Raw genomic sequence first — 17,161 nt, forward strand, 5'->3', positions numbered from 1 at the left:
ATCTACATAATCAAGTTGTGTGATCGTAATATGAAATAAGATGTGTTTATGTAGTTTAAAGATAGAAGAGTGTAGTAGGGTTTGGTGATGGAGTTTTTAATTTTCCTTCCCCAAGTCTTGCCATTTATTGCCCTATGTTTCTGATTCTTAGTACACGTGCCATGCTCCCAATTAATTCAACGAAAAACCATGGGGTACATTTTAATGCAAAGAACAGGATACATCATTAATATGAATAAATAAAGATCTAAAAATTAATAATATTGGTGGTAAGGTCGAGAATTTGACTCGGGTCGTCGATTTTGCTTTGACTCCGGGATTTGTGCAGCTGAGGCTTTGACTTGAGTTGTCGTTTTTGCTTACATACACAGTAACACTGATGTGGCAAAGTTGGTGGTTGCATTCCTACATTTTTAAATTGCCCTGATAAGATTGAAATCGCTTTGGATTTCTGTGTCTAGTGTCCCTAGATAAAGAGATTTAGACTATTTAATTTTAATTCTATATTTTCATTAACTCATTTTATTAAAGAAAAATTAATGAAAAGATTTTAAAAACTTTGAGTTTTAATGATAAGGACAAAATAAAGGGTAAAGTGAATAGTACCAGGTTTGACTTTTTAGTGTAAAAATGTGATTTTTCGTTAAAATGAACAATATCGTAAACTTTTTGTTAAAACTCCCTTTCATTAATTCATTACATACAAATTTAAAGATGAATGATTCAGATCTCTTATTTTCTCTTGAATGGTAAGGATGTCTAGGTCCACGCTCCGACACAAATCCAACTTGGATCTCATTCCACCCAGAGGAGGATCCTCTTCAAATTCTTTTTATGGGGATCTTAGAGATCCTCACATCTTAACCGTTCATCGTATATCGCGCGGTCAGTTTTTGTTAATTACTATTTATATTTAATTTTAAATAATAAAAATCAAATGATTTCTGATCGCATGATACACAATTTGGATCCTGAGATCCAAATGCCCGCCCAGATTGATTGATGATTTTTTAAAATAAAAATAGTTATATTTTGATACGAGAAGAATTAGCAAGACGGGGATGTAGCTCAAATGGTAGAGCGCCCGCTTTGCATGCGGGAGGTACAGGGTTCGATCCCCTGCATCTCCAAAACAACCATTTTTAAATGTATTTTCTTATTATTGTTTCTTAACCAGTTTTGCTGCTATCACATCGTCGCATGGCAATCGGACATGTTATCACATCGTCGATTGGATGGTTTGATAAGCATATCGACATGTTATTAATTATCTAGATGTTGTTCATATTGTTATACTATTCATACTTCATTTATAGTTAGATAAAGTAAATAAAGAGGTCACATCATTTCATTAGGCAATTGGACATTTACATTTTGGCATGTTTTTTTTATTCGCTTTTTAGTTAAAATGGTATTTGAAATTTAAATCAATTGAAAATGATTTCTAAAATTTAAATCAATTGAAAATGGTCTCTGAGATTGTCCATTGTCAATCATTTGGTCTTTCTATACAAAATCTCTGTCAAATTGAAAAAACCATTATTTCAAGTAGAAAAGTTGATTTGACAGAAATACCTTCAAATTAACGAAGATTTTTTTACGAAATGACTAAAATGATTGACGATGGACAATCTCGATGACGACTTCTATTGATTTTAAGTCCCAGGTATCAAAATGACGAATTATGTCAACCTCATGATCCACTTTGGCTAAAAAGCCTTCTTTATTTACGAAGAATATTGCTTCCAAAACAATTGTTTTCTTTTGCATTATATTTGCAGTTATTCCTGGTGCCAAGAAGTTACAATTATTAATTAATCCCAGGTGTTACAAGTATATATATATGTATACGTTTCCATTTAAATCGTACTAGACTACTGTCGTACCCACAGTTTGTAATCCGATCCTTTGTCAACAAACGTCTGCCAGCTCCCCTCCAGATGATTCTCCTTCGACGGGTTCCAATCGAAATGTCCGAGCTTCATCACCAGTGTATCACCTATCTGTGCAACATAACCTTCATTGTTCGCGTGGTATATCTTCACCGAGCTCCGGCAATGGATCCCGGCCCTTCTACGAGCATCGATTAGCTCAGTTAGGATGTCATGGAGACCAAAGTCGTATAAATGGTCATAGAAAATGACAGGCTGCACAACAGAGGTAAGAACGTAAAGATTGCAGATTGCGAAGTTTAATAGCAGCTAGTCGTAAAGTAAGAAATGGAAACTGAGGGGATTGAGAACTCACTGTTCCGGGATGAGTTAGGATGTACGCGTATCCCTGTGTAAGCTTATCTCGTGGAAACGGCCAGTGACCCTGACATAAAAAGAGAGAAAGAAAGTTCATACGTCAGGAGTCTAGCAGTTAAAAACCAGTGACGGGCTTCTTGTGCTTCGTTAATGGTTATATGGCATCGTTAATGGGGATATTTGCTTTCAGTGCTTGTGTGTGGGTGCATGCATGTGTGAAAGAGAGACCTGTGTTGATCCTGTGTCGTGGTTCTCCAAAAACGTGACAGCACGAGAGGGCCACCATCCCAAAACTCCAGTTGGTTTCCCTTGAGGATCTATGAGCCTCCAATATTGGTTATGAAGAGCAGAGTGGAGTATTCCCTGCAAAATTGCAATGCTAAGTATGCATTGGGCTCAAATATGCAGCCACACAACATAAATTACATCAGACTACTTTTCGATTTTTCCCCACGGTCCTAGTGACATTGTTCTTAAGCCTAATGTATGTGAGTCAAACTAATATAGGATGTAGCAGATGCAGTCTAGAGTACCTTTGTTGTGACATCAAATGCCGAGGAAGTGCCGCCTGTGGCATTGATCCAATTAACAATCCGTTGCCGGTGAGCATCTAGAGAACCAAAAAATTTAACATTGTCATATGTGTCCATAATGAGCAAAACAGTAACCATATTATTGTTTCTGGACACAAACGAGTTTTACTAAGTTAAGGCGGTGTATAATCGTCTCTTGCAGTTCACAAGTTCGTACCTTGATTGTAACACAAATTTCCATGTTCATAAGCTAAGCTGTCCCAATATTCTCCAATAGCAAATGCGGGAACCGAAGCTTCAATATATTCTTTTACATAGGTGCCAGAGAAGCCTCTGGAACAACACAAAAGGAATTAATTGCATGCTAGGGATTAAAGGGAGAAATTTTTTTCTAAAGATTCAGACATCTGAACATTGGGTCAAACTAAGAAAACACCTTGGGCCTTTGGCCCCCCCAAAAGAAAGAACTCTCACCTTACGAAGTCAAGGCGCCATCCATCAAAACCAATATCATTCCGAAGCCAGTTTAGCCACTGCTTTATATCATTTCTTACAAATTCCTGCGAATGATCAATATTGGGTGCTGCATGGAATATATCCCCTACACACAGCATCAACAGCAGATGGGTACAAGGGTAAGTTTAAATTTCTGGTAGTCTCTAAGACATGCATATGTAAACTTCATGAGGTTATCCCAACATTCCCGCACTGATGTGGGGTAGTATATAGCATGTCTTGCTCAAGTCGGAACTGTTTTACGTAAACTAAATCAAACAATCAAGAGCAGGAGTGAAGCTCAGATTATGTCTCATAAAATTTACAGAATATTTGCTTCCTTAATTTCTGAAAGAAGGTCACGTGGGGCAAAAAAGGAAAAAAATGTTTGTGTATCCCCAAAAATCAAAGAAAAAAAATAAAGTACCACTTGAAGGATTTCCTTGGCCCTGAAAATTTGGATCATCACAAACAATTGCTTCAGGCCCCCAAGCAAGCTTCCCACCAAAAATGTTCCAAATGCCGTTTGGACTCTGAAATCGGGAAGAACGTGAGTTTTATCAAGAGGAATGACAACAAATATGACCAACTGAGTTAGCAACATGAAAGTTGTGCTCAACGAAAAGGTGTTTCAGAAAGTTTTTAATGTCATAAACAGACTACCATGAAGTTTCGAAACAGGAAATCAACAGTTTACCTGTTTATGAGCACATCTATGATTTAGGACAACATCTCCCAGGGCCTGTTCACAGGCAAAATATGTTACTAATCCAACACGATTATTCACACATGATAATTAAACAAAAAAATAAACGTAGATAATATTCTTATACATATGCATAGCATTATTCTGAATCGGGCCCTATGATCTGATTAGCCAAAGACGATTTCTGTTTTGAGCCTATGACGAGTGAATTGCACTTTCTCAACAACTTTCCTTGTTTGAACAAAGACAATAAAAGATAATAACGGAAACCTCTTATCATACAAAAGTCCATTAAATAGTTCAAGAATTGATTTTCAATGCATAAGATTCTACCTACCAGAAGATCTTGAGAATGCATTTCCTCAATGCAGTGTTTAAGTTCATCCACAGTACCATATGCTGAGTTCAAATTGTAAAGGTCCGAAGGCATATAACCTGTGAGTCATTTCATATTGGTAACTGGTTACAAACTCTGTACAAAATTACTGAAGAGCCGCAAACTTCATCAAATCATGTTTTTATGCTACTAAATATACTAATGCAGGTCCTAACTCCCTAAGTATGATTCAACATATAAACACACACACATGGAGGTGGCATGTGAATACCATATAAATATTAAGAACATAACAAAAGAAAAGTACTTCAGATCAGGCAACTTGTTAGGTATGCAACAATAACACCTAAACAATATCATTGCCATCCAGAATGATTATATGCATGCACATGAAGGTCTTAAAAATCATTAATCTTGCTGTATTTAATTTCGTTAACAAGAGAGATAAAAACTAAACAAAATGGACGAGGAAGAGATGAACCTTGAGGAGCGACAGATTCTGTTGGTGGTGGGAACCACACTGCCGTTACCCCAATTTTAGATAAATCAGCAGCTTTAGGAGCTAAGTCTAAGTACCACTGCCTTCTCCAGCTTTCCCAATTGAAGCCTTGAAACTTCAAAAGCAAAAGAATAAGAGTCAGTAGAGAGAGGGAGAGAGAGAGAGAGAGAGAGAGAGAGAGAGAGAGAGTAGAAGGCATATTTTGATCAAAGTAAACTTGAAAATCTTTTCTTGCGTAACCAATCTTTACTACACTTAGGATGACATATTACTATTTCAACCAATTGGTATGAAAATACGTACCACGATCTCACGTCCGGTTCCAGTTCCTGGCTCTGCATTTAAGTCTCAAGTCAGATACAGGCATCATTTTTTCTCAGTAACATTAAGCAATTTTGGGAACACAAGAAAACTAACCTAACTTTGTTTGTTCCTGGGTGCTCTGCCATTGTATGGTCTTCCTCTGAAGAACGTGCTCCAGAGCTTTTCGTTTCTTTTCTATTGTTTCTTTCTCACGCACATGCTCAATAAGTGTATCGCCCTCCTTTGGCTTTTCCTTAGCTATAGACCATACTTCATCAGGTTTGGGCAAATTCAAAGATCTGAACTTTGAACTCGAGGCTTCAGCTACATCGATCTTTCTTGGAGGGAACCTGGGACTGATGGTACGAATTTTCCTAGCCATCCATTGAGGTATCTCTCGGCGAGGGCCATCACTTATAAGTTTCCATTTCTGTGAATCATCATCTGTCAAAAGGTCTATCCGCCCACCATTAACAACATAAATAGAATCTTCATCCCCCTCACCCAGTGATCTGTCCTTCAATAATAATGATTCTGCCATTTCTGCTCTCTGTCTCCACATCTTTGTAGCAGCTTCAGATGCCTTCAGTGATCTTCGCAGTGCTTCACATCTTCTCAAGTATGCATCATCTTTCGTACGTGCCATTTCTTTGGCAGCTCCAATAGCATCCCTAATGCTTTGCAACTCAGCCTTGAACGCCTTAGAAGAAGACTTCTTTCTTTCTGACGTATCTTTCTTTATTTTCTCTATCAAAGACATAATTTCCTCCTCTTTCTGGAGTGTATTTTTCCTACTGGATTCCTGAAATTCAAGCAATGCTTTCTCAGCATCATTAGCTCGGACCTCAAACGCATTTGCATGTGCAAGGGCCTTTTCCAACTCCAACTTCAACCTATCAACGTCACTTCTTGTCAGCAACAACTGAGATTCTAAATCATTTACGGCACCTTGTAACATAATATTTTTTGACTGAAGGGAAGCAAGCTCATCCAGTGGACTCACACCTTCAGTATATTCTAGTACTGCTTTTGATGCATACTCACCAGATTTTTCCGCCGCATCCAGTGCCTTCTCTATTGCAAGTTTTGACTGTTCCACAATTAACAATATACTACCTTCAGTCACCTCCTTAATTTGTTTTTCTATCTGATAAGCTGCTTCAGCAGCTGTAGTTTCTGCCGCTGAAACCCTCATCTGGGCATCTTGTAGAATGTGAGATGTGGCCTGCTGGAAAGCAATTTCCGCTAACTTTTCTACTTGTACCGCAAGTTCAACCGCATCCTGTTTTGCAAGAACTAACTTAGACTCTAAGCTGAACTTCTCTTCAACTGATTCCAGCAGCTTCTGATGGAACAGTGACTTGGCTCCCTCAAGTTCTGCAATAATCAATTCCTTGTCATGCAATATGGTAGCAACATATTCCTGTTGTTTAGCCTCGGAACATGCTAACTCTTCAAGCAATTGATCTCTCTCTTTCTCAATGGCTTCTTGTCTAGCTTGGGCCTCCAAAAGAGCTTTCCTAGCTGTCATCAATTCATCTTCTTCTATATTCAACACTTCACTACTACCTGAAGTGTTAGCCACGTCGGTAAAAGTGTCAGTGGAATCATCCTGTAAAAAAATAAATCAGAAGCCATGAGTCACAAAAGCTGTGAATACTATGAGGAGAAATACATCATTCCTTTAGCATGAAGAGACATTACCATGCTTGAAAAAATACTAGTTCTTGATTTACATAGCCAATGTGGCGTGTAGAAAAGGTTCCTGCACGAATTTCGTTTTGGTCATCATATTGAAAACGCAACCTTCAAATAACTTACAACAGTTTCCGCCACATTTAAAGGAAAGAAATATAGTAAAATGTCAACAAACAATGTAGGAATGAAATTATAAATTCACAGGAGCATCAGCGGAGAGAAATTACACACTTTTTTCTATTCGAATTAGTTCTGAGGACAAGAGGACGCCGCCCCAGGCGGCATACACTCCTATCATACTTGCAATGTGGACCTGAAGATGCAATGGGGCAGTGGTGAATAACCCCAACTGCCATTTCAGGCAATGAAATTGTACCCATCTCTTCCTGCAAGAAATTAAAAGTTTTGATCTTTACCAAGATATAAGGCACACAAAAACATAAAAATAAATAAATAATCTTGTTCCAACAAAACCCAGATTCTATAATTTAAGTTTCACAATTTTCAATTACAAGTCAACTTTAAAAAATTAAACAATGCGAACCCAGAAAACTTATTTCATCAAATTAAAGAGTATTTACATAATTTTTACTTCAAATTATTTATTTTACAATAAAATATTACAAACAACAAAATAAAAATATGACTTTTCCAAACAAAACCCAAATTCTACGACTTCAAGTTCCACGAAATTCAACTACTAATTAAATTTCAAAAATTCAAGCAATAGTAACCCAGAAAACCAAATTCATCAATGATCAAACTAAACACACATGCATGTCCACATTAACGATCACATCACATGACATTTTACAGAAATTCAAACACTTGATCAGATGATCCATATTTCCTTCAGATTCCCAAAAAATTCATGCACACAGAGGAATATAATTATACAGAAAACGTATAGAATAAAAACCTGGTGGAAAACGGTTGAGCTAATCTGAAAGGAGTTGGAGAGACCCCATGATTCTGGGAAGGATAAGAAAAAATGTGGGGAATTGTTAGTGTGGACGGATTATTGGATTAGGATGAGAGAGAGAGAGAGAGAGAGAGAGAGAGAGAGAGAGAGAACAGAGAAATAGGAGGAGAAGAAATGCAATGGCGCAGGGACTGACAGGCCTAAAGCTTTTTTGTACGCGGCGTCAAATTGGCAATGGTAAGCGGCTTCCACTCAAGTTCAGGGGCACTCCATTGTGTTTGACCATCCATGTAATGACTTTAATACCCCTCAATACTATGCATGCACCATCATTTTTCTTTTATAACAACAAAAAGTCATGAAACATTGAAACTTGTTGGTGAGGGAATTCGAAACCAATGCCTTAAAAGACGTTAGGCGCTAATCGAGCGGTGGGTTGGGGCCTAGTATTCAAGCGAGGCTTATGCAGGTTAGGCGGATTTAAGTAAATTTACTATATTATTGTATAATAAGTGTTTATTTATACTTAAAAAAAACACATAATTGTATTGTGATACATAAATTACAAAATAAAATAATATATAGATTAGAAAGTATTAGAAGATATTGAAAACATGGGGAACAAACATTGAATGAGTGTTCATCCAAGTCTTATTGACAAAATAAAATGTTATCAATTTTATGTCTAAGTGGAAGTCACAACCTAGGTGGGTTAGGCAAACACCTAAGTGACTCTAGGCACACTTTCTTAATTTTAAAATGCGTAAAGACTAATCAGAGAGTGCTAGACGGAAATTTTTAGAACGATATCCGAAACTATTCAATTTAGGTGAATGGGTTTCGAACTTGGATTTAAATAAACAGGCAAATTTTCTTGGGTAATCGACCTTTCAAAGAATTGAAGATGAGTTGGAAATTTGGAGTCTATCAAGGGGATGAAATTATTAAGGGTGTTGTTATTCACACACCTATTTTTTCTTTTCATGCACCCTCTCAATTTTTGACCGTCGGATCAAATGAATTGAACAATATCAATGGACACAAATTTAATAAGATGTGTGGAAAGTAAAAATAGATGTGAATAGCACTACCCAATATTAATTCTACAAAAGTTGTTTTACTAATGCACTGAGTTTGAATTGAAACCAGTATTATTAAAATACTCATGTCCTAAATAAATTATTCTTGACTAAAATTGGACAAATTTGACATTTTAAAAACAGTATAAGCGTAGAATGAACACAAAATACAGACTCAGAATGAGTTTTTTCTCGAGCAATTATAATGTTACTTCCCAACTTAGGGATCCAATTCATTTCTTTAGAGGTCGAATTCTTGATTTTGTGTGAGCTTCGCTTGAGAATCTGAGATAAGTAGACATGTTATTAGGGTTTAAATTTTGGGAATTTTAACGAAAAACTTCTGGTACTATTTATTTTAACGAAAAATCATATTTTTACACTAAAAAGTCAATCCTGGTACTATTCTTTTTACCTTTTATTTTATCCTTATCGTTAAAACTCAAAGCTTTCAAACCCTTTTCATTAGTTTTTCTTTAAATTTTTAAGGTATTTATTTGCTAACAAAAAAATTACTTATAATATCACTCATTAATGGTACTTTAGTCATTTTGTAAGGGTAGTTCAGTCATTTTAACGGTTGGCTCGCACTCACGGGATCTCGCACGAGCACACAGGCCCACCTGTAAAAGGCAGCTCACTTTTCCCAGATCTGACTCCTCTTTTAATAAACTCGTAGAAAGCAATATGGAAGACAAAGGCAGATCTCTCACTGAAAGAAAATTTGGGATTCGCTATCCAGATCACGTGTCTCTGCGGTTCTAAGGGCGACTCAAGAGAGCAAGGTTTTATGTTATGTATGTGAGAGTGAGGAGCAACATCGATCGTATGTATTGTCGTACCCTTATTTTTAAAGAGTTTAATTTCAAGACTAACATTTTGATCATAAGGAAGCAATTATTATATTGCGTTAAGGTTCGCTCTCACGTGTCCGTCTACCTCTAAATATAATAAAGATTGCAAAATTACATAAAAAATAAATAAGAAAAGTACGTAGACAAACATCAAACTGGACATATCAAGAAAATGAAGTAAAACGTAGAATTCTTCTTCATTATTTTTGTAATGGAATTATACTATTACATCAAGATTTTCTAAAAGAATATCAAATTGTGCCAAGAAGTCGTATTCACCCAAAATATCTCCTCACCATGCATGCACCTTCTTGACCTCGCGGAAAATACAACAAACCCTAAGCCAAGCCTCGCCTAATCAGCCTAGCCTAAGATCTCGCGGAAATTAAAGAAACAATCACCAGAGGCCTCCTCCTCCTCCTCCTCCTCCTCCTCCTCTAAGGCTGACATCACTAGAGTTTCATGTTATCGTTGTCGGTGTCGATGGTGAAAACAAAGTACAGAAAGACTGCGATAACAAAAGGTACGAGGCGGTAGATATCGGCGACCTTATAATTAGTGTCCTGACGAGTAGGAGGAGTCTTGATGGGGCGGACGAACAGATTTCGATTCCTTCTACCGCCGATCCTCTCCATCGTACACAGGTGCGAGTAACCGCTGGAAATGAATCCACTCAAGTTGTTGAAGCCCAACGAGCGGTGATCGATTTCGAGGCCGCTTGCTTGACGGAAATCTTGTTTAAGACGCGCCAGTGGACATCCCATGGTCCAAATTCTTTCAGACTCGCAGAGGTGGTCGAGCAGAGTGAGAAACCACAGATCAAACGGACGCTGCCATTCCGGTACGGCGGCGGCTTCCATGATGTGCAAGAAGCACGGCAAGAAGAGAGAGCGAGAAAGAGAGAGAAAGTAGATGAGAGAGAAAGAAAAAGAAAGAAGATGAGAGAGAGAGAGAGAGGCAGAGATCTAGAGGGAGTTTTGGGAAATTCAGAGAGAGAAAGTTGAAGGCCATTGTGCTATGAAAAACTATGAAGAAATGAACTAGCTATGTGCGGCTATCTATAGTCTTTCTCTCTCTAACTCACTCTCACTCTCTCTCTCTCTCTCTCTCTCTCTCTCTCTCTCTCTCTAATTACACTGATCAGTTAAAACTGCCTCTAACAAACTCATCAAGGGAGATCACAGGGGTAAAATAGGAACTGGAAATTAATTAACCGAATTCTCGCGCCAAAATCCATTCCCACAGTTGGGAGTGGCAACTTCAACCCAACCGACTAACCCGACCCAATCTAACCCACCCCGTTTAAATCAGCATTTGGGTGTAGACTTAACGAGTTGTTGAGTGGTTAACGGTTGGTTGATAATATCGTTTGTTATAAAAAATGTTAACAGTTGAACCCCATTAATCACCCACTTTTTTTTCGGTTGATTTCGGGTGAACCTTAAGCATCTGTTAACTAAGGGTGTATTTTTTTAAATTCATTAAAACAAAATTTCTTAAGAAAAACTAATTAAAAGAGCTTGAAAACTACAAAATAAAAGGTAAAATAAATAGTACTATGATTGACTTTTTAGGTTAAAAATGTGATTTTTTGTTAAAATGAATAATATCGGAACCTTTTCATTAAAGTTCCTAAAAATTTATTCTCCTCTCCCGTCCACTTGGATTCTCAGCTTACACAGTTGCAATCCTCAAGTCCTCCAACGCACAGAAACTTTTCAACATTTCAATGTGCTCGGAACACAGAGCAATATGTTATACAAGTAGAGTGGAAGGATTTTTATTTTCTTTCAAATATCCCTCCACTTGTGTTACGAATTATAGCGTACATGTTCGTATTTTGGGCAAACGCACGCCAAAGAACAACGCTAAATTTTAAGACTGATAAAATTAATGATAGGACGGACCACCGTTTACAGAATTCAAGCAAACCTCCAAAAGTACAAAGTTACCAAAAAAATTATAAGATATAATCAAGCAATCGTACAACGAGAGCGCGTCTAAAGAAGTCAGTCTATTGCTGCTGCTTAAGCCAGAGTCTGCCTTGGACCAAAAAATAGCTCCGAGACTATATATTCTCCGGCCATGTGAGGCACCAAAAGCCACGGTCAAACATCCCCCATAGACACAATACTCAGATTGCCTCCATTCTCGCAACCAATTTCCAGACGATCATGAAACACGTAGAGATTCAAGCATGCCGTAAGCGATGCAAAAGTCCTTCCATCTTCAAATCACTCTTCTGCTTATGGCTGAAAGCAATGGCAGAAATACTGAAATTATCATCACGCAACAGAACAAACTAAAGCAAAACGTTTCGAGACAGAATCTTTGAGCTTTTAATGCCACATATGAAGTACAGCAGAAAGCGGGATTATCAAATCAACACGAACTTTCAAGGCAAAACTCATCCATGTAGATATGCACCCAGACGAACAAATAAAGGTTTAAAACTGATAGATACGTTGTCTTGTTCCTCTAATGTGTGTAGGTATACGACAAGTTTCTGTGCTTTGATAGTTGGGAGGGACATTAAATTTTCCAAATAACGTATAAAAGTTGGAACTTTTACCTCTCATAGCACAGAAACCCCGGAAGTCATGCAAAGCTTGAAATCTGCACCACCACTAAGCACAGTATCACCTTTCCACCAGTCAGCACATAGCGCCTGAGTTACAGCAAAGTTTACAGTTACGAAATAGATTGAATTTTAGAACACTAACGAAAAAAGGACATTAAAATGATAGAAAGAGAGAATAATGTTGTACCTTGTCCTTGTGTGAATCAAAGACAAACAAGGGCCACTGCAAGAGAAAACACTATTATTGAGTAACAAATTCATCTAAAGGTCACGCTGGGCAGAAATCATGAACCATTGTAAGAAAACAAAAACAAGGAGGAGGAGGCATACAGCAGTTCTCGTATCCCACAGCATAACTTTTCCATCATAAGATGCAGAGACTAAATGAAATGGAGACTTCTGATGCCACTTGCATGCCGTAACCCAAGAAGTGTGAGATGAGAAAGTTTTGATAGAAGCAGAAGTTCCTAGGAAATAAATAAAACCTCCATGTCAGATGGTTGTGTTCTTTAGTTTGTTTGTGTGTGTGTGCGCTGAGAGAGAGAGAGAGAGAGAGAGAGAGAGAGAGAGAGAGAGAGAGCAGAACACTTGAGACGTCTAACGGACCTGGTTTACGAGGATCCCATACCCTAACAATGGGGTCAGAACCACCAGCAGCAATCAAAGCAGAACCTTCACCTCCAATATCAATGCAGTTGAGTACTTTATCATGGTACTGTCACGAGGAGAATGTTACCACATACACATTTAATAACTCTGAGAGAGCAAATGCCAGGATGTTGTGTGATTTGATGCCACAGAAAGTACATAAGCATGGTTGTGAAAAAAGACTTCAGACAACAGAATGCTAAGGCTATTTGCACTTACTATTGTTGACGTGGCTGTGCCTCTCTCGACATTCCACTCTTTAATGGAATGGTCCCACGATGCAGAATAAATTGTTTTAGGTTCCGGCCACTTTACAGTAGATACGCATTGTGTATGGCCTACTAGAGAAGAAACAGCCTCCCCCTGTGACGTATAATTTATCATAACTATCAATTACCAGGGAAAACAATCTGGCTCATTACTACAACCATAACTATCAATTACCACGATCATTGATGCAATAATCTTTTAAATCTAAAAAAAGTAAACACGTCATTGATTTCTAGCTGAACAACTCTTTAATAAATCAAAAACCAGTTAGGCATCCCCTTCAAAGAAATAATTGATCTATTTTTCTTACATAGACATTTCCTTTAAATGAATTAATCTTTCCATTACTTCTACATTAGATCGAAAAATATTGTTTTACATAACATTATGAAATTTAATTCATAGGCAGAACCAAAGAAACCATCAAGAATTCTCTAGTGCAAAAATTTCAACCGATAACAAAGTGATGAGCCATTTGTTAGGGCTAGGAAGTTGTACATACCGTGTGCACCCTGAGTTCAATATTTATAAGCCTGTCCCCACTTAGTCAATTGAATGTCACCCCAAAAATTATTAAACCCCTCTCTATAAAATTTAATATATAAGCATATCACATACCTCCCACTGCGATTCCTTTTCTTGACCAGTCTTTTTTCTCTTCTTCGTTGACACAGTATCACCTTCTGAATCAGGCTCATTTGTCTGCCATAAATTGATAGTAGAATCCCAAGAGCCTGAACAGACCTAATCATATGTAAGAAGACAAAAGAAAAGGTAAGTTATAGACAAAGCCCAATCTCATATACACTACTTATCAAATTACATATTGGAAATCAGAAGTGGACAAGACCATGTTTCCAGAGGTCTGAGCAGCAACACTTTGAACAGCTGCTGTATGTCCACGTAAAATTTTGAAAGCTCTTATCTTCAAAGGATTTTTTCGGGTCTCTTCTGCATTGAACTTCCCCAAAAAACAAATAATAAATATTAGTATACACATCATACTACCCTTGTGATATCAGTATGGTCATCCAATTACCTTCCACAGCCTCAGTGTCCGATCTTTCGAAGCAGTAGCCACGGTAACACTTTCTCCACCTGCATAAGAAAATGAATAACAGCTTAAGCACTTCTGACAAGATAATATAGATATTGGGAACTGCACTACCTAATCCGCTACCAGGTAAAAAACCACCTCCTAACACACAAAAATTCATGCAAAGGAGTATCCCATTAGACATTAAAAAAATTTCGAATCCAAAAGCAAAAACAATGAGGATGCCATAATAAATTGGTCCTCGAAAACCCAGAACTGAAAAAATGCAAGTAGTTGGCAGCGCCAATTGACGTTTGCTAAAGAACTGATTAAAACAGTATTGTGGCCACATTCAACAAGGAATAAGCCAATTATCAACAGTTAGATCTTATAGCTACCTTTTGGATTGATTATACTAACTGAAGTAACAGGTTCACTGTGTCCTTCCAGAATATGTGTACATGCTCCAGCAGCTTTCCATACCCTAAAAGAAGACCAAATTCAACAAAAGTAAATATCAAGCTTCCTTATTTTGGGTGTATCCACATGAGAAATCATAAGGTACACAAGAAAAGAAATCAAAACTTTTTAGAGCAATTACCTTCCCAAACCATCGTAGCAGCCTGTCAAAAAGAACCTGCCATAGAATATAAATTACAGGAGTTTCAAACTACTTTAGGGCCAAACCAAGAATATCAAATTTAGGATAATGTTTCAGAAATAACTTCATATTGCACCACAATGCAAGCTAACATATTCCGAGAAATGACAATTGAAGGTTTCCTCTGAAGAGACTTGGAGTAGAACTGAAAATAATACTTTTCAAGCTAGCTATTCCATGCCACCTTACTTAATAAGAGGACCTAACTACAACTCCTCAGCTCAAAAAATTTACTCTAACTTCACACTTTATTAGCGATAGATATATCCTTATTGTTTACATACTGCACCCAAGCTATGCAGGATAAGAGTTTATCGCTGCACACTTTAGGAGCAACCAAGTATTTACAGACTTCCGTGAAGATATGTAGTACACATTACAAATTGTGGTGGGTATACCTGGGACTAGAACCATCAACTGCACTGACCCAGTCATTATGTAAAGAAGGTTCTTCTTCTTTGCGTGGGACCACAGCCCGTATATATTCGATTTCCAATATCCTCTCCTGTAATAATCATAAACCTATCGTTAGATATCAAATAAAAAAGGTGGAAAAAATGACAACAATGAAATAAACTTATCTAAAATAAACTCGTTAAAGCAAACATATTCAACACAAGACCCATTCCACTCTAATTTAGAAGATAACATCCACACTTGACACTAAAATTTAAAATGGACCAAAAATAAATCTGATTCCTAACCCAACCAGTATATTAAAGCGCAATTAAATAATCGATATACTCAATTTTTTCCTAGTTGTGAAACCAGAAACACAATTGCAAAACTAATGTTATGGGGCTGACTGAAGTAATTTACCCAATTAGATTAACTCTTGTTGGTTTCTTAAGTATCCAGTTTGGAGACTCTGAAACAGACTTTACAAAATTCCGAGGAACTTTACGATGGAACTTGAAGCAATTAAATCCTATGTCCAAAGTTACACCTAACGAAGTGTAACTTAGAAATCCCGTCTAATGAACAAAAAACTATGTTTCGTTTTTCAACTTCACTTTATCTCGTTTTAAGATGGAACAAGTAAATTGCAAATCCTGCGGTGAAGCCTATCATTAACCAAGCTGATAACTTTCTAAATTCCGCTGTTCCAATCCCGTCACTTTTGACCATTCTCTCAGCATTCCTCTCTATTTCCATGTTGCTTGCAATTACATAAAGGTTACAGCATTTCATCAGAAAACTTATGCACACAATTCACGCAACAAATTGCAAATTGAATCCGAAAAGTCGGAGATACGCACCGCGGAAATGTTCTTGGCAAGAAGGAACTTTTCGAGCGACATTCGAACCAGCTCATTCTTGATAAGAAAATCGAAAGGCTCCGATTCCCAATCGGGGTTTCCTGATCACAATCACCAATCATAGCTTCAGAACACCAAAAAGCAAAATCCTTTTTTTTTTTTTTTTTTTTTTTTTTTTTCACAGGCAGCAGCCAATCAGATAAACAATGGCGGAGGGAAAAACATGTGTGGGAATATGAAAGGTTACCTGATTTGATGAGGTTGTTGACGACGGTCGAGAGGCCGAAGCGGGTGAGATTGGCGGGGATGGAAATGGAGGATTCTGGAACTTTGTAGGGGTAGCCGAGGTCCGTTTTGAAGCGGACGAGGACCAGACGCGACGGCTCTTCGGAATTTCCGTCGGCGTCCATCTCTCTGCTTCTCAGGTGGAAGAGATTATAGAGAGAGAAAGAGGAGGAGGGGAGAGAGAGGTGTGAGCAGGCTAGCAGCAGGGTTTAAGACGGAAGGGATGAAAGGAATCTAGGGTTTAGTAACCGAAGGAAACTAGAGCCGTGCGAAACGCACCGTTACGTTTCGTTTTAGAGACAAATTAAATTTTTTTTCGTACGTTGCTTTATTTGAGTATCAGGTTCAAATATTTCCAGATTTATATCGTTGATTTTTTATATTTAATGATCTTCTCTGGATCTTTTTAGTGAGGATGAGAATCCGTGAATCGTGAGTTGTTCGTTCATTATATATCGTACGATCATTTTTTTTCAAGTACTGTTTATGTTTATTTTTAAATAAAAATATTTAAAATGATTTCTAACCGCACAATATATAATGAACGAACACGATTTAATTTTTTTTCAAGTACTGTTTATATTTATTTTTAAATAAAAATATTTAAAATGATTTCTAACAGCATAATATATAATAAACGAACACGATTCATGAATCCTCAAGATTTGAACTCATAATTTATCACGTTTTTTAATTATTTAAACTCATCTTATATACATCGCAACGTCATATAGTCCAAAATATGA

General features: G+C 37.3%; 2 protein-coding genes and 1 non-coding gene across 4 annotated transcripts; 1 reads left to right on the plus strand and 2 right to left on the minus strand.

Annotated features, from left to right (window-relative positions):
- The first annotated feature begins 1,057 nt into the window (after positions 1-1,057).
- Positions 1,058-1,130, plus strand: TRNAA-UGC (transfer RNA alanine (anticodon UGC)). The gene has a single exon. It is a non-coding gene; the product is annotated as a tRNA-Ala (tRNA).
- Positions 1,131-1,704: 574 nt separating this feature from the next.
- Positions 1,705-7,985, minus strand: LOC137739367 (uncharacterized). Of its 2 annotated transcripts, XM_068478931.2 has the most exons (15): positions 7,740-7,985; positions 7,052-7,206; positions 6,827-6,887; positions 5,237-6,734; positions 5,123-5,154; positions 4,802-4,934; positions 4,321-4,418; positions 3,975-4,019; positions 3,705-3,810; positions 3,257-3,383; positions 3,000-3,115; positions 2,783-2,859; positions 2,478-2,612; positions 2,248-2,316; positions 1,705-2,147 (listed from the first exon to the last, which is right to left on the minus strand). In XM_068478931.2, the coding sequence occupies exons 2-15, from the start codon at positions 7,198-7,200 to the stop codon at positions 1,875-1,877; spliced, it is 2,919 nt and encodes a 972-aa protein (XP_068335032.2). In that variant the 5' UTR covers positions 7,201-7,206; positions 7,740-7,985; the 3' UTR covers positions 1,705-1,874. The 2 variants fall into 2 exon arrangements, with proteins under 2 accessions (XP_068335032.2, XP_068335033.2); XM_068478932.2 differs by lacking the exon at positions 7,052-7,206 and having other exon boundaries at positions 7,740-7,868.
- Positions 7,986-11,544: 3,559 nt separating this feature from the next.
- On the minus strand, positions 11,545-16,753 carry LOC137739809 (ribosome biogenesis protein WDR12 homolog). Its single transcript, XM_068479523.2, has 14 exons — positions 16,378-16,753; positions 16,131-16,231; positions 15,270-15,376; positions 14,812-14,847; positions 14,609-14,694; positions 14,214-14,272; positions 14,025-14,135; positions 13,793-13,918; positions 13,124-13,267; positions 12,863-12,971; positions 12,587-12,723; positions 12,444-12,479; positions 12,248-12,343; positions 11,545-11,927 (listed from the first exon to the last, which is right to left on the minus strand). The coding sequence occupies exons 1-13, from the start codon at positions 16,538-16,540 to the stop codon at positions 12,251-12,253; spliced, it is 1,308 nt and encodes a 435-aa protein (XP_068335624.2). The 5' UTR covers positions 16,541-16,753; the 3' UTR covers positions 11,545-11,927; positions 12,248-12,250.
- Between the last annotated feature and the right edge of the window lie 408 nt (positions 16,754-17,161).

Source organism: Pyrus communis, chromosome 9 (genome assembly GCF_041283825.1).
Source record: "Pyrus communis isolate YQ-2024b chromosome 9, ASM4128382v1, whole genome shotgun sequence".
Classification (NCBI taxonomy): Eukaryota; Viridiplantae; Streptophyta; class Magnoliopsida; order Rosales; family Rosaceae; genus Pyrus; species Pyrus communis.